The sequence below is a fragment of the Xenopus laevis genome, chromosome 4L, assembly GCF_017654675.1.
Source record: "Xenopus laevis strain J_2021 chromosome 4L, Xenopus_laevis_v10.1, whole genome shotgun sequence".
Classification (NCBI taxonomy): domain Eukaryota; kingdom Metazoa; phylum Chordata; class Amphibia; order Anura; family Pipidae; genus Xenopus; species Xenopus laevis.
This window is the reverse complement of record NC_054377.1, coordinates 64,813,973-64,838,791: the sequence shown is the minus strand read 5'-3', so window position 1 is coordinate 64,838,791 and position 24,819 is coordinate 64,813,973. Positions and strand designations below refer to the sequence as shown.

Genomic DNA, 24,819 nt, shown 5'->3' with positions numbered 1-24,819 from the left:
AATATATTTTCTGCGTCCATTATGCTGAAGGGTACAATGTCATTCTTCTGACTTGTCTCAAAATAAAGTAGAGCAGAGAGGGAGATGTTACTGCTAATAGCCTGTTACTGCTTGGCTGGCCAGTAATAGTCTTTAATTATTCTACATTTTGGGCCAGCTTCAATTCCATGAGAAAATGTTATTTTATGGTTATCATGTGAAAAGTCAGGGTGAGATTCAATTGGAGGAGAAAAACTTTTCTCCTAATTTCAGTTATTTTCCCATAAACTTTAATTGAGTTTCCCTGTGATAAACAGAGAGAAAAGTTTTTCTCATTTAATTGCATCTGGCTTTATAGGAATATCTGGAATTGAATTAGGAGAGACTGTAAACATTTCTCATCAAATTGAATCTGTCCCTTTATGGGCAACTGTATCTTTATTAATTCCAAGCACATGGTAAAACTGCACTCATTGGCATGTAAATATTCAGGTTCCCAGTTTTTATCCAGATTCATCACATTAATCCCTGTAATGATTTGGGATGTCCAAAAAGAATACTTAGGATATGTAGAACTCCATTTTTATAACAATTAGGCCCCTCTAGAACAGAGCACTGTGTGTCAGCAGTGACATCTCAGCCAGCTGGATCTGCAATGCGGGTTAAGTCCGATAGTTCCACAAGTACTTTCAAGTTTTCATTTAGTTTTCAGTGCTTCGTTTGATCTTCATCAGAACTATGTTTTGAAGTCCTGCATTAATTGTTAGCTGCTGGTGTTTTGCTTGCGGCAGTGCAACCGTTACTCTAAAAAAAAAAATCCCCAGTTTGATAAATGATGCAAAATAAAAAAGATGTATACGAATAAAATCAAGTTAATTGTTACTTGGCTTATTTTCCAATGTGGCAAATGCAATAGTGTTAAATTAAGAATAATACATAACACTTACAGCCATGCAATGCAAGCTGAATAAAAAGAGCCCTGCTACATCTCTCTGGGTGTAATGAATAGACGGATATGTGATTTATTACTCACCTGAGATAACATTGCTTTATTCACCCGTATCCCACTTTAAGGGGTTATTTACTAAACTCTGAATCTAAAAATCACGAAAAATGTATGATTTTTTTTTTTTTAGAAAATCTGACTTTATTAAACCAGAATTTATTAAACCCCGAGGATGGAAAAGTGTGAATCTGAAAACCCGGCAGCTCAGACCCGTCGAGGTTGCATATAAGTCAATGATGTTTTAATGTGCGCTGGGTTTTGTGCAATACCCCAAAGTTTTCGGGTGTAAATTCTGAGCGGATTTGATCACAGTTTGTAGCAGAGAAATATTGAGATAAATTCGGACTTAAATAACCCCCTTAGTGTGTGGGTTGGTGGATACTTTCACTTTAATATATTAGTTAAAGGGGTTGTTCACCTTATAGTTAACTTTTAATATGACGTAGAGCAGGCATCCCCAACCTTTTGAACCCGTGAGCAACATTCAGGAGTAAAATGAGTTGGGGAGCAACACTTGCATGAAAAATGTTCTTGGGGTGCCAAATAAGTGCTGTGATTGGCTATTTATTAGACCCTATGTGGATTGTCAACCTACATTGAGGCTCTGTTTGGCAGTACACATGGTTTGTATATAACCAAAACTTGCCTCCAAGCCTGGAATTTAAAAATAAGCACCTGCTTTGAGGCCACTGGGAGCAACATCCAAGGGGTTGGGGAGCAACATGTTACTCACGAGTTACTGCTTGGGGATCACTGATGTAGAGAGTTATATTGTGAGATAATTTGCATTTAGTTTTCATTTTTTAAAACGTATGGTTTTTAAGTTATTTAGCTTTTTATTCAACAGTTATCTAGTTCAGCCATCCAGTTGCTAGGGTCCAAATTACCCTAGCAACCTTGTAATAAATTGAATAAAAGATTGGACTATGAATAGGAGAGGACTTCAATAGAAAGATGATTAGAAAAAAGTAGCAATAAGAATACATTTGTAGCCTTGCAGAGGATTTGTTTTTAGATGGGGTCAGTGACCCCCGTTTGAAAGCGGGAAAGAGTCAGAAGAAGAAGGCAAATAATTTAAAAAAACTATACAAAATAAATAATGAAGACCAGTTATAAGTCGCTTTGAACTGACCTTTCTATAACACACTAAGGGGCCGATTCATCAATAGTCGAATATCGAGGGTTAATTAACCCTCGATATTCGACTGGGAACTAAAATCGTTCGACTTCGAATATCGAAGTCGAACGATTTTGCGCAAATCCTGCGATCGATCGATCGAAGGATTTTTTGTTCGATCGAACGATTAAATCCTTCGAATCGAACGATTCGAAGGATTTTAATCCAACGATCGAAGGAAAATCCTTCGATCAAAAAATCACAGGCAAGCCTATGGGGACCCTCCCCATAGGCTAACATTGACTTCGGTAGGTTTTATCTACCGAAGTAGGTGGTCGAAGTATTTTTTAAAGAGACAGTACTTCGACTATCGAATGGTCGAATAGTCGAACGATTTTTACTTTGAATCGATCGAATCGTTCGAATTCGATCGAATTTGATCGAATTTAACCAATTCGATGGTCGAAGTACCCAAAAAATACTTCGAAATTCGAAGTTTTTTAGATTCGAATTCTTCACTCGAATTTTGTAAATCTGCCCCTAAAAGTTAACATAAAGGTGAATCATCCCTTTAACAAAGGTTTGTTTTGACAAAGGTTTTTTTTTTTTAGTGTTCAGAATGTACTGAAGATTTTTATGTTAAACTAATTATACCCTGTTGAACAGGAAGTACCTGCTTTGGCCATACCCATCTGGTACATGTATGGGGTATTGTCATTTTTCATGGTTCTGTCTGGATTGTTGATACTATCACAATCAGCCTTATATATATATATACAGCCTTCAATTGACCGAATTAGTCGATGGCACAGAACAAATTGCATGTAGATTCGCAATTGTCACCGCAGCATTTTTGCCAGCAAATTGTTTTAATTGCATAAACATGAACATCATACAAAACCACAGTCATTCTGTAAGTTGTATAGCTAGAAGGTTTTCTTGTAGAGTAATGAGAAGAAATTGTCTATTTTTAAGGTAAGAGATAGAACTGTCACAGAGTGATGAGCAGTAATAGAAAGTTTATTATTATTGGTATAGAACTAGCTGGATTCTTTAACATGCAGTGACTGGGTAATTTAGCTAGCTCCTGGATCCAATTAAAAAAAATCTATGTTGTGTCCACAGTGGGGGAAATGGTCAGAGCTCACTAACTGCTGTATATGAGATTGCTGCGTACCTGTGGCATGCTCTCTGTTACAAGCATTATTGGATGGAAAATGTATTAAACACTCACATCACAGATTTTTATTAGAAATACTACAAGCAGCATTACATTTATCTGAGATGTCTCTTTAGGAACAGCTGATGCTCATTCATTTAGTTATTTTTTTCCCTCCTTGATTGGGCATTGTGAGGCATTGCTTATTGGAAGTTATAGTTGCCGAAATGCATTTTTAATAGCTTGTCATATAAAATCATAGGTACTTGTACATAGAAAACCTGTCCAACATCTAACATGTAGTAGGCTGTGTATCTGAAACTCAATGTTTACAGAATGAGCTATATAACAAAGGTAGAGTCAACAAAGAATTGTGGGTTGGAGGCCATAAAAGTCCTTTGGCGAGCCACATCCACCTGCTGTCCTAAATCTGGATGTGCTTGATGTAATTGTTGATGCTGCCTTTGTGCTTCATTGTGTAGATATGTTATATGTGTTGATGTAACATACAGAGGATTTCAGTGCGTTATTGCTAATTACAGTGTGAGTTACAGTGTGCTGCTGTATGTAATGGATTTCAGGAAGATTATAGAGACTTCATTTTGCTTGTTTCACTTCTTACAGTTTCCATTCCCTGCTCTTTTACTGGAGTTCTTCTATGCTGTTTATTTCATCCTGAACCTTGATATTTCATGAGTTTGCCAATGGCATATTGCCCTGTCCTGGGCCTTGTTATAAAATTCCGCCACTACTCTGCCAGTCCATAGGCTGCCACTGATATAATTTCTTATTCAATCCCTATTTATTGTAGCACATATAATTGAGAGAAATGCAATGCATTATCCTCCAATATTAATAATAGTATTTTTTTAATATTAGGCTAGGTCTAAAAATAATATTGTTATTCTAAGCACTAGTTACAGTTATGCTGTAATATTAATTGGACTGTACACATTATTCAACACAGGCATGTTGGTAAAACCCCTTGATATGATGGTCCTAAAAGAGGCCCTAAAAGTAATTTTCTGTGGGCTCCAGTAACATCTACTTACACCACTGATTCAACAATTACTTTTAGAGTAGGACTGGGCTGGCGGGATAGCAAGAAAAAACCCGGTGGGCCCCACTGACCCAAGCCCACTCCTTCTGGACTCTGGAAACCCTTCTCTAACTTTTCTCCCTCAATCACAGTGAAAGAGGAAAAAGGTAAAATTCATAAGGGCGGAGGGGATGCCTCACTGTTAATGATAATGCATTTAAAAGGGTGGATGGCCATTAACTGTGTGTGTAAGAGTCAGGCACACCTTTTAAACTCCAGTGAGCAGAAACCACAAGGTGGTATAGTGTTGAAGACTGAATTGGGGTTATGCAGCCTATTCAGATTCCTTGACCAGTTCTTAGTTGACCTAGCAGCAGGATAATGATCCCAAACAAAATTGTGGCTCCAGAACAAAAAGGTGTCCTATAATCTATAATGGCCCATTCAAAACCCTGATCTCAATCCAAATGTCATGAACTGAGGAATGAAAGGTGACTGCTATGAAAACATAGAGAATGTAGGTTTTGAGGGAAAGTTAAGGATTGAGACAGCTATCAAATAACCATTTCAAGCAACTCTGTAGGCATGTTTTTTTTTTTTAAATTTTTATTTTTATTGAGTTTTAAGAAAGTAAGAAAAAATACAGAAAGGAAAGAAAAAACACAGTTCCATACAGGACTGCATATTCAGAACAGTAAGACATTATGTAAGCACAATCCAGCTGGTAATGTCTTTCAAAAATCGAATAAACAATTGACATTCAAAGTTTCCAACAAAAAGCTTTGTCTCGATAATATTTAGATACATGCATGAGAAATCAAACTAAGAGCTATCGCCAGCAGAGGGATTGGTAACAAATTCACCTGTAAAATGTCCGCAGTCAGCGCCATGGCAGTCAAACAGTTGGGGAGCTGTTATAGATAAGAGCAACTGGGGATGTAGGGGGGGGGACAGACACAGCAATAGCGTGAGCTACCAGCAGAAGTGGCAAGTAGAACTGGCTAATGAGCACTCGGGAACATATCAGCTTGTCTCACATAGTAACCATTAAGTCGCACATTTCAAAAAACAGAGGTCAACAACATCTGCAGGCAAATATACATTCGGAATATATATGAAGAATACAAGTACAGTCACTGACTTGGTTTGGCAAGAGCACTCCCATTACTCATGAGAGCAATGGAGTCCAGATATTGTATCCATAGGCGCCAGGTGGACCAATGTTTAAGAATATCAGTATGAGAGTCAGCATGGGTCTCCTCAAATTTGTGAATCTCTTCCATTTCTTGGATCCATTCAGCTCGTGTTGGGGAAACAGTACTTTGCCATTTGCGAGGAATTAATATTTTGGCAGCGTTCAATGCAAACTGCATCAGGGACTTTTTATAAGAGTGCACAGAGTCCGTATTGAAGTGCAAGAGTAGCGTAGCTGGGTCATTGGGTATACCTAACTGCAGCTGAGTGTTGCATACGTCTAAGATTTGAGCCCAAAATGACCTGATGTTAGGGCAGGCCCAAAAAATGTGTAGCATGGTGCCAGGATGTTGTAAACATCTCCAACATTTGTCGGTGGAGGTGGGAAACATTTTATGGAGTCTCGTGGGAGTATTGTACCAACGGGAGAGGATTTTATAGTTGTTTTCTAGTGTCTTACAGCTTCTAGGACCCGAGAAAGTTTTAGCTACAATATCCTCCCATTCCTGGTCAGTAAAAGTCACCTGTAGTTCAGCTTCCCAACTCTTGAAGCGTGTAATAGGGGAAGATCTGGCGGTGGTTTGTTGCAGAAGTATCTGATATAAGGAAGTGATATTCCTGAGAGGTGGGGAGCCACGAGTACATAATTTCTCAAATTCCGTATATAGCGGAGCTATGGTCGGACGAGACAAGGTGGCTCTAATAAAACTGGTAAGTTGGTGATATTTAAAATGTTCCGATCCCGGTAAATTGAATGTAGTTTGTAGCTGCTCCCACGAAGGGATAACTCCAATAGGACAGATATGGTAAATTTGAGTCACCTCTTTGCCCTGCCACTTGGCAAAGTAATCTGCCCGTAGTCCCGGAGGGAAATCGTTATTAGATGTCAGAGGGGTGAGGAGGGAATGCAATGTAGTTAGATTTGCTGTCGTCTTTAAAGCGTCCCACAAGTAAAGGCAATATTGTATAAGAGGAGAATCCCTTGCAGATATCGGGCGAAGTCTCGGAGAAAGCCAAGGAATGGACTTGAGAGGACATGGCACTGAAGACTGTTCCAATTGTATCCAAGCTTTAGAGTTTGCGTTATAAGTCCAATCTAATAATCGCACGAGTACACTCGCTTGATGGTATAATTTAAAGTCTGGCAAACCAACACCACCCGCGGTCCGACGGTGTCGGAGTATCTCCTGCTTGATGCGCGGCTGTTTCCCATTCCACACGAATTTGGATATAATGGTATGGAGCGTGAGGAAAAAGTCCTTAGGAGGACGAAATGGAAGCATTTGAAAAATGTATAAAAGTCTCGGGAGAATATTCATTTTGAGGGAATTCACTCTGCCAAACCAAGACAGCAGCCTATATGACCAAGCTATACAGTCCTTATTAATCGCCTGCAAAGTAGAGGAATAGTTAATGCGAACCCAATCATCCACATTAGGTGACAAAGTTATACCTAGATATACCAGCTTTTCTTTAGCCCATTTAAAAGGAAATTTACTCTTTAGGGCAGTGACAGTGTCGTCTGAAATGCTAATATTCAAGGCAATAGATTTCTCAAAATTTATTTTAAAAACTCTGTAGGCATGTTTATCCAACATGTTGGCATTATGTATTTGTTTGGAATATGGATTGCTACAACATTGGGTTAGTAGTTCGTTATCTTAGTTTTTGAGGTTTGTAAAGGTTTGAAAATACATACAATATGCTGTGTATGACCCTGTTTTTTCTCTAAAACTCAAAACATGAAATCAAAACTTGACAAAGACTTAAAAGTAGAATGAATTGAATTACTAATTATATTATTCATACATAGACCCTCTAGATAGTTTTCCACCTGTTTCATTTATCTATTAAATGAGTTACAGGTACAATCTGTACTGATGCACTTTTTAATTTGGAGCTGTTGCAGGTACCATAAAACTTTTGGTCAGTTACTAGTCAGGCAATTGTCATAAAAGGCAATGGAGGATATTTTGGGCCTTATAACCCATAGTGTTTGAGCTGCAAAAAATTTTTCCGAAAAACGCACGCCGGCGTAAAAAACGGGCGCCGGCGTCGGAAAAACGGGCGCCGGCGTCAAAAACGAGACGCCGGCGCCGTTTCGCGAATTTTTCGCCGTTTCGCGAATTTCGCGCGAAATTCGCGAATTTTTCGGCGAAGCGAAACGGCGCAAATTCGCCCATCACTATTAACTACGTAACAATGTATGTATTAATCTGTGATGAAGAGAACAAAATGACAAGGAATCAGTTATATTTTCCGATGTGTTTTTATTTCCTATGTGTTTGTGTATCCTGGGAAAAAACTTGAGATTTACCCACAATATTATGAGCTTGCCATTAAATGTATTAAATAAAGTGGTCTTTCTTGCATCTATTTGTCATAGTAGTCAAGTTGCAATGCCATTATAGCCCATAAAAAAACACATAAACGCATGTTATATGGTTAGACATATTCTGGACATATTCTAGACACAATTTAGGTTATTCCGAAACTAAAGTTGGGCAATCTTGATTATCTTTATGTATGGTGTAGTCAATAACAAGCACATTTTCAGCTGATTGACCCTTCAAGCGGTGGCTAAAATCAGGTATGTCCAATCCTTTGGCTCACAAACAAACTATCATATAACATGGGGCCTATACAGACAAATTGGGAAAGGACCACAACTGGTGTCTGGTGCAGTCATCACCAGTATTTTCCAGGCTTCCCAATCAACATCTTAATGATTCTGGATCAGTCCTTGATAGGGGAAATGTAAGGGACGCTTACCCAGCTGGTCTAGTGGCCAGATGGGACGCCCAGCACGTGGTTCCTTTCTATTTTGTTGCCGGTTCTCCTATGGCACACGTGGTCGGCACTTCCTGGTTTTGCATGCCGGAGTTATGATGTCTTCGCGCTTTGGTGCGAAATTCAAATGTATTTAAAGGGACTTTGGAATTTAAGTGATTGCCCATGGTTAGGTCTAACTTGTTTAGTTCCTGGGTGCTTATTCTTTGTGCATCCTGCTTGTTTATACTGGTTTTGACTCTTGCCTGCCTGCTTGACTATTCTAAACTCACCAATCTTGATCCTAGCCTGTCTGACATTACTTGAACTCTGCCTGTACCGACCCGGCCTGTCTGACCTTGCTTGAACTCAGCCTGTACTGACCTGGCCTGTCTAACCATGCTATTCTGTTTGGTTCCTCCTGAGTTGTGGCCTTCATCCAAAATCCTTGGTAATCAATTGTGCCCCTTTGCTCGTCCAGAACTTTTTCTAGGGTCCTCTCTTATTAAGTCCTGGTGGCATCCGATTAGCGGAGGACTCCTCCCGAAGTGAAAGGCGGCTGCTACATGCTGAAGCGGAGCCAAGACCAGGGAGCCTAGCACTTGTTCTGGATATAGGGTGCCAATTGTGACAGGAAGTAACTGTCTTACTTTGTAGCTACTTTTCAACAAAAACTTCTAGCTGCAAACTTTGCTTTAGTTGCGACGGGCCTAAGCCAGAACATTCAACAGCCGATAGACTGCAGCTTGGGCATCACTGATATAAAGTGTTTGTGTAGCCATCACCTTACTCTTCCTACCTACATGTGCGGCTCTGTGGTGCCTCACATTGCCGGGGTCCTGAGCACTTGCTTCTAATTCAATGCCCTAATAACAGTTCTGACTACAGAGCCTCAATTAACCTCAATAAATCTGTTTTGTGGGAGAAATGTACATGACCAAACTGTTTTCCTATGTACACATTTATTATACATGCATACCATCTAGTTTGATGATGCGTCATTCAGAATATGTGCTAAAAATAAGGGGTAAACCATTTATATGTTTAGAATTTATAACCTATAACAGCTTTTTATAAGTGTTGCCATTATGCTTAAGCCCTACTAAAATTTCACTGCGACTCTCCGACAAAAAAGCAGTGTGCACATATAACTGTGGAGGTGCAAAATATGATTGCTTTGAAATCTGAAACAGAACTGAATAGTTTATAAGTAGCATATTTACCATTAAGGATTCTTCCAAGCTTTCAGAGATCTGGCCAAATGAGGAGGATTGCTGCGTTTGTACCGAGTTACAGAAATCTGCCTAACAGATGTCAATATTACCTCTGTTCGGCATTAATATACATAAACAAATGAACTTGTTTTTCATTATAACATTTATATTGCAGCAATCAGTAATGTCAAGTGAGTACATTTTATCCAAATAACATATGAAACAACAAAGGCGAAATGCGCGCACACACAAAAATTAAATAAAGACTGGGAATCTGAGGACACCACAATCAGAAAACACTGATACTGGATTCTAAAAGGGGGGTCTATAGAAACTCTTTAAATATCTTAGTTATTTTAGTTGAATTGTAATCTAGCCCAGGTCTGTACGTATTGTTCTGGTCTGTGTTAAAAAAAAAAAAAAAAAGAAGGGAAAAAAATCACGTTCATTTCAAGAAGCTGTTATGGTATTGATCCTTGTAAAGACTTCCATTAACTGACCAATCTAAATCTCATAAGTGATGTCAGGATAGTTATGCATTTTGCTTGGTTCAAGTCAGCAGCCATTATGTTAGAATTCAGCCAGCGTCTCAATGTGGCTGCTAAATTATTTCTAAATACAGAACGAGGACAGCTTAGCATTTCTGCAGTTTGAGGCGGACACACACAAAGAAAAATGACAACGTGCCACCTCCGTGTTTTTAAAATATTAACGTTGTATTGGAATAGTATTTTTGGAGCACAAACCTGAGGCACCAGAGGATAAGTGACATAAACAAAGGCAGCTGGTCTGCATGAAATAATGGAACAATAAGGCCCTTACAGCCGCTCTCATCACTCTAGTATGCTAATTAGCATTCTGTTGTGGCCGCAACACTGAAAACATATAATCTGTATTGGTGTACTGTACAGCTGTAAACACACATTCTTTTTTGCATTTTTTTTTTAAGTCCCTGGAGTTAGCTTTGCCACTGACGTGTGTGTGTGGGCCAAGCTTCAGATCATAGCGATTAAAATACCCCATTGTTGATCTTTACATTAACACCCTGGATGTTGGCATAATCATTGCACTTGCACACATTTAGATTAAAATAAGCTGCCTTTGAGGCACAAGCTGGAGAGCAGAAGAGAACACCAGAGATAGTGACAAATTCTTTAGGTCACCCTGGGCGATTTCCCTCTTCACACTCTACTAGCAGACCAGGTAAAAGTTTGATGTCAGACGGGACAACTTTATTTGTGTTAATTACAGGTATTAGTTTATTTATTATTATTTTAGTCACAGCTGTATACTTCCATGGACTTTTGTTGCATGCTCCATCTGCCCATTTTTTTCTCCCTTTTGCAGCAATATTAAGGATAGATTTATATACGTGAGTTCTTGGTTAAAACTAAAGAAACTTGCATAATGCCTAATTCAAGTTTATAAGCTGTGAATACTTCAGAATAACATTTATAGCTTTTAAGGACAACCGTGTGATGTAGGAATTCTCTGAAGTGTTGTTTATTATGGTTACTCAGTAGGACACAAGCATGAGGTTGTCCATCAAGGAATTGTTCAGTTTAAAAATTAAATTAAATAAATAGGCTGTGCAAAATAAAAAACTGTTTCTAATATAGTTAGTTAGCCAAAAATGTAATATATAAAGGCTGGAGTGAATGAATGTCATACATATAGCCAGAACACTACTTTCTCCTTTGCAGCTCTCTAACTCTTAGTTAGTCAGTGACTTGAAGGGGAGCCACATGGGACATACCTGTTCAGTTAGTTTGCTTTTGAATCTGAGCTGAATCCTAAGGATCAAAAGCAAACTAACTAGACAGTTTGACAGTTATGTCCCATGTGGCCCCCCTTCAAGTCACTGACTAAGAGTTAGAGAGCTGCAAAGCAGGAAGTTGTGTTCTGTTTTATGTTAGACATAAGTTTACTCCAGCCTTTATAGATTACACTTTTGGCTAACTAACTATGTTAGAAACATTTTTTATTCATTAATAATATTTTAATATTTTTTTTTATTATTTTACCCTGAACAATTCTTTTAAATGAAGAACTTATCAATAAGGGACATTGTGACAACTCACCCTGGTGGTCTAGTGGGTGGTGCGACGGGCTTGGCGGGGAAGCATGTCTCGTCCGAATCGTCTCTGTAAATGCTTTTTTTCTGGTTGCATGCTCGGCTACTTCCGGATTTTATCCGGAAAGTGCCGAACGTAAAGTGGAGTCATCACTGGAACGAAATTCAAATATTTAGAGGGCTAGTTTAGTTTTAGTTTTAAAATAGGTCTATTCTATAGTTCCTGGGTGTGTATTTGTTTTATTACTGTTCCGTTACTGATCCTGCCTGTCCCTGATTAAGTCTAGTTTGCTACCTGTCCTGATCTTTGCTGTGTTTTTGACTATTCTCTTGGATCCTGTTTTGTACTACACTCTCAGTGTGTTTTGAACTGGCCTGTGACCCTGCCTACTCTACCTTCTCCTGAATTTGTACCGCTTTGTCTGGCTGTTTAGGACCCGGCCTGGCTTTTGACTACGTTCCTTGTTTCCCATTCTACAACACCATGCTCATTTCCCTTGCTTGCTCAGAAATCTGATCTTGGTTCTCCCATAATAAGACCTGGCGGGCTCTGAGTAGTGGGGGCTCCACCCAAGCCAAAGGCGGCTGCTACAGGCAGAAGTGTGGGCTTTGACCGGAACCTTGGGGTTAGTTCTAGGTTTGGGATACCCTGCATTGCAGACACATTATAAATAATGTATAATAAATATTAGTTGACAGTTATTCTAAATGATAGTAGAGATTCCCTTCCATAAAGTAAGATAAGAAGCCTGTTGCTTTACCAGAGAGGAAGAAAAGGCAGCTATTGAAAGGAAAGGTGAGAACCTTGTTGCAGACAGCCATCCTGCTGAGGTAGTAAATAACTGCCCACAGAATTTACAGCATATGTAGACAAACTTTATATTTTTGTTATGAAGTTGCTTACTTGTGCAGCAAAGCTCTCTGCTTTGTTTATATGCAGTGCTGCCCTTTATACCCTCCATCTTGCTCCAAGGCAGGACTAAATGTAACTAGGTGTGGTAGAGGGATATGTGTAGTCATGGGGGGTGACAGACTTGTCTGAAAGAAAATATACTTCTCTGTGCAACCACACAAACCTCCTGAAACTTTTCAGATATAAATCATTTTTCAAATGTCTTTCATGTAAATCGAAACATCCCTATTCCTATTCTTCCAGTAGGGGTACATTAGCTATCATTATTTGGTTATAATTTGCTGGATAGTTCTGCCAAGCTGTTAAACCCAGCATTAACTTGTGTTACAAAACAGAGAACTGAATGCCTTTTCTGTTCTGTTGCTTTCACAGCTTAAGCGTTACGAAAACCAGTTTCTATAATGAATTAAAGTATAAGAATCATAGCCTAACGAAACAGTTCAAAAGTTCAGGAATAACATTTGTTAATTTGGGGCAGTCTTTCAAGTTCAATTTATTAAACACAGATGGTGTGAAAAATTTAATATTGATTTTGATAGCAAAATAGTCAAGGCACAAACTATGTCATATTAAAACTATAGAAATAATGACTGTATTTAACACGCAAAATGTTGTTGATTTTGCTGTGGATATATATTAGATATTAAATATGTATCAATATCTGCAATAATACCCAGCCTTAGGGGATGATTTATTAAATCAAACTGAGGGATCCAAAGGGATTTCCAGCAGATCTATATTTATCCCCAGCCATTAACATTTTCCTGACTGTGTTTAATGAATTGATGTATATATATCAACACATTTACAGCTTTTGGTCAATGTGTCAATCTGTCAGAAAGGGTTAAACTGCTTTGATCAGTCAATCTCCTTACTCTGCTATGGGGGTGTTAAGTAAATCCACCCCTTAGTTTCTTTCAAAATTGGACAAGCCAAGTGTAGAAATGCCTACCTATATAAAGTTGTCAAAAATGTTGACACCTAAAATAATCAGTAAAAAGGCATGTGAAATAATGGCATATTTATTAAGCTCTGTTGTAACCCTTGCATGCCAATTAACATCTTGCTTTTTAATAGTGTAAATTACATTACAGTGAGCTAATAACTCTATTTACATGTTGGGGTTTGTTTTCCATTTTCTTGACAAATGCAGAACACAATGCCATTATTTTACACCATAAGACCTGGGAACCCAAGGGAACAAATTTAGGCAGTGAAGACTTCCAGTGTGAAAAAGGGTTTCAAAATCTGTGAAAAGGTAGTCTTTTTTTTCTTGGGGGGTATTGAAGTTTGATCTAAGTGAAAAAAAATTGCAAAAATGTATCACTTTCTTGTTTTCAGAGCTAAAAGTTACATTAAAGGTTCACATTCTGTTCAGCTAAACACAAAAGATTCTGCTAAAAAAGCTATGGGGTTCGGCCAAATCCTGAACTAAATCCTGTATTCATTCTGGTTAAACCCTCATTATATGACAATGTGTTACATCTGCCTTATACATGGCAAAATGTATGACGCATCATAATAACTGTGCATGATTTTTTGTGGTATAGCTGGCCTTAATGTGGCGATACGTGCTGTATCCTAACACCATTTCTTTTACTTATAACCCTCAGAGATGGATACAGTATTACCTGTAGGGCATTTAGGAGAATAGGTTAAGATTTACCTATAGTAATAAGTCAAATCAGCTGGACTTGCTGTATTTTCTTTCCTTGAAGACGTTTTGCTAGTCATCCGACTGGCTTTCTCAATTAGGAATGACCTGTACAAAAATATTTTGTATTTATATTCCCTGGATATCTAGATATACCGTAATTTGCTACACAAGGACACTTTTGAAAATATATAAAGACAACTAGTAATACTACAGTATAAGTGTCGGACTGGCCTACCGGGATACCAGGGCCCTCTTGCTTCTAATCATTTGGCATATATCACGGTCATTCCCTATTTCTTTTTAGGAAACAAGAGGCTTGATAATGGAACAATAGAGTATAGTAAGTAGATATAAAAGACTTGGAGAATAAAAAGGTTAAGTGAGTAGAGGTGGAATAATAGTTTGGAAAGTGGGCCCACAGTCTAAGGTTTTCAGGTGGGCCCCTGGCATCCCAGTCCAAGACTGTACAGTATGTACAAATCCCTTACGAATGGGTACTCCATATCCCAAAAACATGAACATGTAACACAAGGGGATAAACAAAAGGGGATATTGTGGGCATGACATATTCTATATAGATAACACCAGGACAATTATAGTATCTTTATTGCTGAAGATGCATTCCAGAGATGTTGCCAGCCTATATATAAATAACCTAATACAAACCCGTTACTTGTCGTGTCAGTCATGAACCTTGGAGCAAAACAAAACTCATTGTTGTTTTCTATTTTTTTTAAAGCAACACAGTATACATTGACCACACATAATGCTCGTATAAATATATATAGACATGAACAGCTTTTGATTAAACTAAATATGAAATCACTTTGCATGGAAACTAACATAAGCTTTGTCAGAATATGCATTGTTAGGTAGAAATGGTAATTCTGGAAATTTGTCAAGCTATAGATTGCTTTGTGAAGTTATCAAGGACAACAATAAGTGCAGGAAAAAAATATTGTCAAAACACTGTATACATATGGAACTCAAAACCACTTAATATGGCTAGCTGTTGTGTAAGAACATCCAACAATGCATGCTAGTCAGAGATTTTAGTCCAAGTTGATCCAAAATGATCAGGCTGTGCTGGAACCTGTATGTAAAGGCACTGTACAATTAACCCTTTCAGCACTTTCTGTAGTTTGGGTTGGTGCTTAGCAATCCCTTGCTGTCCCTAAAGCACTAAAGAAAAAGAACAGGCTGTTATCAGACCATCACATAATTCTAGGTCAGCTTCTTCACTTGATTGTATCTATTATAGTATAGATATTAAGTTTATGTGAAATTGCATGTGCAATTCTTCTCTAAAAGATGTAATTTTTTAAATGATCAATAAGCAGATTCAAAGCTTTTGGCTCAGAGGAACTGGAATACACTGCCTGATCCTTGTCTTAGAAAATGATTCACCTATTTTTCTATGAAAATAACGTAAATTCATGATGGCTGTTTGATACATTGAAACGTATAGATAATGAAATGGTGGTTAGAAAAATCTGTTCCTAACAATTCTGTATTGTAGATATATTCACATGTTGTAGCAAAGGACATCAATAAAACAAAAATGGTAGAGATCAAGAGCGACCTGTCCTAAGTCTGAAGTATTAGTATAACTAATACGGTAATAACTTTACTTTGAATGATGACTATTTCTGAAAAGGTGTTTCATATACATTTAACGGTAATGTGATTTTACGTTGTCCAAAATTTTGTGTATTTGTTTAAGAAACTGTAATATATTTTGTATAAATGGACTAATTTTTAGCAATGCCGGCTCCAATGCAATATCCTGTAGGCACCATTGTATTACAGATAACAAAATATATAGAATACATTGGTTTGAGTGTTGTGATAAACCAGAGTCAGTTGTTACTCATGGCTTATTTCACACCTACGGCAAAGAAACCATATTAGTTTTATTTTACTTGCCCTTTAAAGCTAATTTTCAAGGTGGTTTCTATGGATTCAGAGGATTTTTAGTAGTATTTCATTTTTTTGCTTTTGCCATGTATCTCTCAACTTTGTAATAATATGGCTTACAAATGGATTAAATGTGAGGCTATATATTTATTATGTTTTACCTCTTCTATTTCTATTCAGGCCTTGTCCTCTTTCTCTTCGGTCTGTTATTTAAAGTCCTGCCTGGTTGAGCGATGCGGGACCAAAAAGTTAAAGGTTAGTCACTAACTTTTTAAGATTTTTGCTGTCTGTAGAAGGGTAAATCTTCATTTTAAGGTTATGGTTTCATCCAGTATAAGGTAGATATTAGTTTATATTGTATTTAAATTGAACTGTAATACTTATTTGATCCAAACATAATGCTTATAGGAGTTAATTTACCAAAACAAAAAGGTGCAGAGACACAAAGAGAGAGAAATCGAGAGATGGGGTTACATTTGGCAATGTCCCATATCCCTAGCAGACCAGATGAAGAACTACAGTTATAACTACCTTAGGTATTCTTCAAATCTTTGTCCAGCAATCCTGTTACTACAGTGTATATGTTTATTGGTAATGCTAAAGGGTTAACAATGTGAAATAAATGACAAATCTCACTTTAAAAAGGGTCCATAAAGGGCCGTGCACATTTGCACATTCTAGATATGAAAATCAGGCTGTTTTATTTAAGGCTTTTATTTATCTAAAATGAATTCATGCATTCACAGCTGTAAAAAAGGCTTTGATTAATGGAACGTTAGACTTTATTATAGATTTTTAATACTAATGCACAACGACTCTTTACAAATGCAAATTAAGGAAAGGTGATATGAACAGAAAATATTGGGATCCTGATAATATATCTTTGCTTTCATAAATGTATATAATTATTAAGTGAGCTTTAGCTCCAGATGTAGCTACAATAGAGCCTTCTAAATGTTAGAAGAATGAAAAATTGCTTGGAACGAATGGGAACGAAATCAAGAGCACACCTGGTTTTGACAAAGATTGCATTTACTGACTGCTGCGCTATCGCATTACAGAGAAAGACCAAGTCTTTGGGAGCAGCTGTAGAGAAAGCCCTGGCAAATCTGCATGCAAATAGCAGCACATTGTTAACTTAATCAGATGCCGAGGAAAAGATGTGCCAGCCCATGATGGGGATGATCTATAAACAAGTGCACAGTCCTCAGAGATTTGAGGGGCAAAGTAGATATAAAAAGAGATACCACTAGGGTACTGCCTATGGGTCATCACCTCTTCTTTCTTTCTGATCTAATAATATTGTGATTCCAAATTTCATTAATGCACTCATAATATCTTATTATTCCATGGGCATTACATAGCCTATGGTTTGTCTTCATAAAGAAAGGAGTGAATGATTATATTCTACTGTGGTGGATGCCATTTAGTTAATTGTACTGTTACCAGTCATATTCTTAACTGCAATAAAAGTACAATAGGTAGATTAATCCCATTAGGCTAGACAGTCTTCAAACAAAGTTTTATTATAAGACAGTGGCGACAGGACAAGACATTTTAAGCGTGGCATTATTTATTTGCAAACCATAAAATAGATAATAAATAAGCTATCCAAATGTAAATGATGGTTTAAAAAATGGTTTAAAAATATCAATCATGGCTGTCTGTACAGCTATAGGATATAACCCTATCTCGATGAGATGTAAAATCTCATAGAAATACGTTTGTTACTGCAAATAAATAATCTGTTTAATGGAGATTAGCAAGTGCAGTATACATCCAACCACACAAATAGACTCCTTTATAGCTCAATGCTGTCAATGTACTGTGCCCAATGTCCATATTTATGTGTCTGTATTTTATTTGTAATAAAGATCAGTAAATTGTGCCATCAGTTGCCATAAAATTGATCAAAAATGCTATTGTAAGCTGTCTATATAATTGTGGGCTGGGCTGTGATCAATGTCTCACAAAAATGTTTTCAAGAGTCATTGTTCATTAATTTATACCTACTGATTATTCCCTTTACACATTCCAAATATAATGAGCAGATATGCAGATATTTCAGTACCGTCTCTATGCTGCATACAACAAAATCTATCCTTCTACTCCCACATTGTAAGCTCACTGACTTGGGGGTCATAGCTGACTCTGGCCTTTTCTTCACTTTCAAAATCTACTTTCTTGATAAATAACTCCCCATATCCTCCATGGATATTAATTCCATGCAATCATCATTTTGCCATCAACACAACTGCCAGATTAATTCTACTCACTAGCTGGTTTACTAACACTACATATATTTTCCTTTATTTGCAGAATACTAACATCTATCATATTTTATTGCTCCTACCTACCATTCTATCTTTAGAAACGTCTTGCATGTGGCATCCACACCCGTGATGCACAATCCAAACCCCTTCAACCAACCCTTACCGTTTAAAATTAAATTTCTCCCACTTGACTTTACTACTTGAGTTCTTCCATTTAAAATATGCTTCTGGCAAAGGGCTTAGGGTATAATGGGTAGTCTTTATTAGCATTATAGCATTATAAAAACAAAAGCCATGAATATCCTGCAAAACATTTCCTTCTAACAATGTAATCCATTATAATACACAAAAGCCATGAATATCTTGTAAATTATATCCTTATAAACGGTGAGTAGTGATGTCATCAGTTATAAACGGTGAGTAGTGATGTCATTTCTGTCACATGACTCACTAAAATTTGTGTATTATAATTAATAAAGTACCCCCAGTTGTAAAATATGAGGATATTATAAGTTACCTCGGAGTTCCATGACCTATATCCTTATATTTTACAAGAGGGGTTACTTTATTCACTATATAATAGGTGCTTAGTGATATCATTTTTGTCATAAATAATCATTCCCAGTTGTAAAGTATGAGGATGATAGAAGCCACCTCAGAGTTCCATAACCTGGATACTTTTGTTTTTGGCCTCATGTCTTTATATGGTCATGGAATTCATGAGTGACTTCTAATATCAATGTATTTTGTACTAGTGGGTGCATTATTCCCTAAATAATTGGAGAATAATTAAACCTATTTTCTCTAAATCTCTAAATTTACTCTAATAATAATAATATACCTTTCCTCCTACATTCAGTCTTAGGTTGTTTCTAAATCACAAGCAGGTAAACCGCAGCTCATTTCAGTTATTTCTTTGTCTAGCATGATGCTCCACCCCCTTTTCTTTTCTGAGCTCTCCTCTGTTTGACTGTAAAGATTGTCAAAGAGGTGTCCCCTACACCCAGAGGTGCTGCGATATGCTCTTTGTGTCAAGTTGTTATTCCAACACAATGTAAAAACCATTCCCTGGGCTGATCATTTTCTCACATGCAGTTAGTGAGCCCTCTTTATGGGGCACATTAGGCACTTGGGAAGATGAGTAACAGTACTTTATTATACCCCTTCCCTCCTGTAAGTTTTATCACAGATTGGCACACTGGGACTTTTGTGATCAACCATAAATGTAATTTATTTCTTTTTTGTTCAACAGTTCTATTAAATATTATAAGTACAGGATATGGCTTTTTCATTTTTACTTATACACAACCACACACAGTGTAAGCTAGGCAATGCAGTGAAAATGTCCAGTATTTTCAGTTATTCTATTCTGTTTTTTTTCACTATATGTGCAGCTATGACATTTTCCAACACGTGAAAATGTCATTTATTTCAGAATTTTTTGTAATTACTATTAAACTAGTGTCTGTCTTTGCATTGCTGGTAGTGACTGTGTGTTCCATTGACACAATGTAGACGTAATCCATTGACATAATGACCACAGACACTGTACAGAGACAAGTTATGATTGAAGTAGATGGAAAATGTCCAATGCCTCTTTTGTCTTCCTGATGCCCATTTGTATATAATAAACCCACCCAATCATGGACATCAAGAAGTAGGATGTGGCACTCTATTGCAGCCATGTCGGAGTTGGAAAGATGGCAGACTGCCATTAAGCCACTGAAAAATCTGAGCTGCAGCTGAGTTATAGGATGCAGTCCATACATTTGAATAGCTTAAAACAGAATATTCGTTTATGGAAAAATGTACTTTTTTTTTAAAAAAAAAGTAGAAAATAGGTAAAACAATAAACAAAATAATTCGATTTAATGCAATATTTCTGGGTATTGCTAAAAATGTAGTACTTAAGCTTTATTTCGTCTAATTACTGGTTTTAAATGGCCGTCATTACAACTGTTTTATAAAAGGAGACAAAGGATCACTTTCCTTCACAGCAACATAGAATAAGAGGAGGGGATTTAGCCAAAGGTTCAGGTTAACCTTTATTGTTGTCTAGGAGACATGACTAGGGGAGCAGCACTTGTATCCATTGCAGTGAATGACAGAATGTTGTACTCAGGCATGTAGAAGGGGAGTACCAATTCATATACTTCTCTCTACTCTGCCAGAGGGTTAATTGAGTGGCATTGTTTGTTGGCACCAATTTGAGCTCAGTGTTTGCAATAAGCTTTAGCATCCATTGCTGAATCAACTAGTAAGTAGAGGGAAAAGAAAGAACCATGTCTAAAATATAGATTCTAATTTTGCCTTATGTATACACTATGAGACATATGTATGTATATATGTAAAGGGAAAAGTGAGATGTAATTATGTGATCTTTATTGGATAAACAAGGCATGTCAATGACAGTGATGAGGAATCAGGGAACTATTTATTAGCCATTTTGAAAAGCCGGTTTAACATATTTTGGTGATAGTTTGAATGAATCTAGGTGTCCTGTAAATACATTTGCTTTCACTTTCTGGGAAACTTATTTTATAATGGCAAATGGTATTGCTCATCCTCCACTTTCATGCTTTAATCTAAAAAAAATGGCTGATTTCCCATGCCCCACATCAGATTTGTGCAGTGATCTTATTGGATAATATACTCTGTAGTGACTGCTCCATGTAGAATGTATATAGATGACCAACTACTAAATTAGTAAATTATTAGTGCAGTTATAACTTTTTATTTAGGATATCCTCTCCACTACAGGCCCAGTGTTGATTGTGTTTTATTTTTTGATCAGTTTGGTCCTGCATGCTGAGATACTTAAAATCACGGCCACCAACGTGTCTAAAATTGCCCCTTGTGTCATTGTCTAAGGTAGATCATATATTTTCACCTTTCCAGGAAAATGTATTACATGCAGACTGAGTACATTTATATCAGAGCATACAGTAAGACGGGCTAAAGATTAAAATAATTTCACTCTCAAAAGTAAGATGGGCTAAAGATTAAAATAATTCCACTCTCAAAAGTAAAATTTTTTCCACAATGCAACACCATGCATGCATAAAGCTTGAATTGAGCATCATACAGGCTCTGAAAAGAAGAGCCTTTGGAAGTGCCAAGGCTAGCCATACATTTAATGGGTTAATTAGCAGTATTAAAAGAGAGCAAAAACCATAAAGCAGCATCTGATTCCCCTCTGTAAGAAAGATATACATTAATACTATCTGCTCAGCAGTAAACTTGCAAAACAAAACAATACCAAGAAGGTATTTTATTCTGTTTACTAAATCCCATGGCACATAAACATTCAAATGCAAATTCTTCAAAGCAGAAAGCTGCAGATTCAGGGAGTGTTATGCTTTAAAAATGGCTACCAGTAAAAGCAGTTTGGGAATATTTCAGAATGAATGCCAGTTTATTTAAAGCAGACCTCCCTCTTACAGGACCTATTTACAGTCTCTCTATGAGATTTCAGTTTTGAAAAGAATAATTTATGTGCTTGGAATGACTGGATTTATCCCTCTCTGCATGAATGCATATGCCACGTTGGTGTGTCCGGATATAAAATCTGTTTGTGTGTGTGCATGTATGTGTATATATATATATTTATGTAATTTTATCTATAATAAGAAGCATTCCTTCATTATGTATAAAAGCAGTGATTCTTAAAGGCCAGACTTTTTTTTAAAATATAGCAGACACATATTATCGTCACAGAACTACTATATGACCATAAAAGGACACAAGTTACAACTGGAAGCCTGGGTGCAAAGTGCAAAAAATGGGTGCAACTGCCATTTTTTTGCACATAGCATCCTGTCTTCCAGACTACAAGTTCGTTTTAGAGCACAAAACCCGCAACCAGCCCCATAAATACATCATTGCTTGCATTTAGCAGGACAGTATTCAATATAGGTGGGAGGACAGAGGTACAAAATTGTGTCCTCTCTCCTGCCCCTACCCATTCCATAAATTGTATGCAAGAACTCTTGAGGCACTTAGTACTCTTACTTCTGCCCAGGGTCCCTAGGGTAGGTTTCTAAGGGCTCCAAGTTAGAGCACAGAGACCTGCAGCAATTCATTAATTCAAAAAAGAAATGCGCAAAAAAAATTGGGGGATTGTGCATGCTTTTTGCACTTTACACCCTGCCTTCCAGTTTGTAAATGACAGTTTGACTTGCAATAATTATAGCAACATTACAGTTTTATCACTTCCTTTTTCGTTTAACCTCAATTACCTCTGGCCATGTATAAAAAGGATCACTTAGTATAATTTAATAAGCACTTATATTAGTACTTCTATGCAACATTAGTACATATCAAAGATTCAGGTACTACCAGAAATTTAATTAATTTTAGTCCCTTCCTATATGCGATATATATTTATATATATATATATATATATATATATATATATATATATATATATATATATATATATATATATATATATGAACATGTTTTAATCATGATTAGATTTTTTCTTTTTTCGCGATTACTGTGTGCTAAAGTATTTTTCATGCAGATAGAATTCTCCATATAGGATAAAAATAGGGCCAGTAAATGACATGCAGATAATGCGTTGATTGACTTCAAAGATATTCCTTTAGCTCAATTAGTTTTCTGCTTGACTTACACTTAATATGAGCAACTCTTTATAAACAACAGATTCCAGACATGTTGTTTTTTCTAAAAATATTGTTATGTCAAAGCATTCGGTCTGGAAGCTATGAAATTAGACATATTGTAGGTAATGTTTTCCTAAAGTGGGAAACGTGTAATGTTCAATTCTGTTGATTTCTATTGAGATTTTAACTTTTTATGTAGCAGAGTGTTTTGATAGCAAAAGTGCCTTTCTGATGTGTAATGAGCAAATAGAGAGAACAGAATAGAATAAAATAGGTGAGACAGAAGTGATTGCTAGAGGAGCAAGTTGCAGCATGCAGAAAGCAATACGGTTGGGTAACAAGGCTACTTCAAAAGCCTGCCGCACTCAAGTACAGTATATAGAGGTAGGTTGGCAAAACTGGATCAGCACATATAGGAACTCAAACAATCATGGCATTTGGTTGTGAGACTATATTTATTTATGTGTAGTGCAATTTCTTGGCAAAAACTGCTAGTTATACATGACCTGACATGCGTAGGTCTGGTTTTTACAAATTGCTCATCTAGGAGAGAGAAAAGAAAATTTATGGGGTGGAAGTAGAATAGCATCTGCAGTACCAGGTCTGGTAATCCACAGCAACTATTCAACAGGTATTACCTTCTGGTCTGCTTGATGAAAGCAACCTTCTAGTTAGATACAGTGCTTTCCAAGACTTGTAGGTGTTTATTTTATATGATCTATAGTGGGTATTTTCTTTGGTTTGGTTAAACCGGTTGATGGGGGGAAGCGGCAACAGTCATGTATTAGGAAAATTAGTGATAAACAATTCAGCTGCTCCAGCTCACCATTTCTCTTTGGAATGGCTGAAAGTTCTCAAGCATTCCCAGTAGCTCCCAACATATTTCTCGATTTGTGGACAGCAACATGTACTCCAAAGCATTTTTTTAAAAAAAATAATAGTCTTTATAGACTTATTTTTTTAAATAAAGGGCAGAGGATCAGAAACCTAAAAAATAAATAATTTATTTAATAAGTAATGCTTATTATGCTGAAACCCCCTTGAACAATTTGATGGACAAATGGTAAAATACACTATGCATTGTATGTTAATGCAAAGAAAGATCAATTGCAAAGATCGATTAATTCCTCGACCCTGCCAGCACACCTGTGAAAACAAACAAAATGGCGAATAACAGCAAGTGACAAAACTAAAAAAAAGTAGGAGGGGGTTCCATACCATACATATGGTTTTATAAATAGGTAAAGGGAGAGGATGTCAGGGGCAAGGAGAGGGGTTAAACCTACTTGAAGCCTTCCACCAATCAGCTATTGGGGGGGGGGCTTTTTAGAGACCTTGCCTCTGGTCGCTCGTTGTCTAAGCAAACAGGTTTTGTGTGTTGAAGTAGTGGGTGTTGTGGAAAGCTTATTTCAGGTTGTTAATTCCAGCTATCTGTTAGTATTTGACTTTGGCCAGTCTGACTGCTGATTTTGTGTTGATCCTTGGGTATCACGTTGTCTAGTTTATTGGTCATGACCCAGCTCTGTTCCTGTTTGTGCTTCTGTTTAATCCCTGGCACTCCATACTGTATTGGTGTGAGTTATAGTTCTGCATCCAGCTATAATCGCAAACAAGGAGCTTGCTAATACAATTCCTGGCATTTGTGTGAGTTATAGTTCAACATCCAGCAATACTTGCAAGCAAGGAGTCTGGGCTGGTTGATATAATGCCTGGCACTGTTGTGGGAATATAGTTCTAATAAGCACCTTGGGCCTCTAGGGTCACACATTCTGTACTAGGACTACAGGCTCAGCTATTGGGATTCAGCACTTAAGTGTCTCAAACCCTAACAGGTACATAAATGCCGCAGTCAGCAGGGCTTGTCATAATTCTGAGCAAAA

At 37.1% G+C, this 24,819-nt stretch overlaps 1 protein-coding gene across 4 annotated transcripts in view; it reads left to right on the top strand.

Annotated features, from left to right (window-relative positions):
- znf536.L (zinc finger protein 536 L homeolog) overlaps nt 1–24,819 on the top strand; it is a 384,595-nt gene that overhangs the window by 134,948 nt on the left and 224,828 nt on the right. For all 4 annotated transcript variants that reach the window (XM_041590230.1, XM_041590228.1, XM_041590227.1 and 1 more), the window contains exon 5: nt 16,219–16,293. In XM_041590230.1, the coding sequence (XP_041446164.1) occupies nt 16,272–16,293 (22 nt within the window). In that variant the 5' untranslated portion in view covers nt 16,219–16,271. The remainder of the gene's footprint in view (nt 1–16,218; nt 16,294–24,819) is intronic.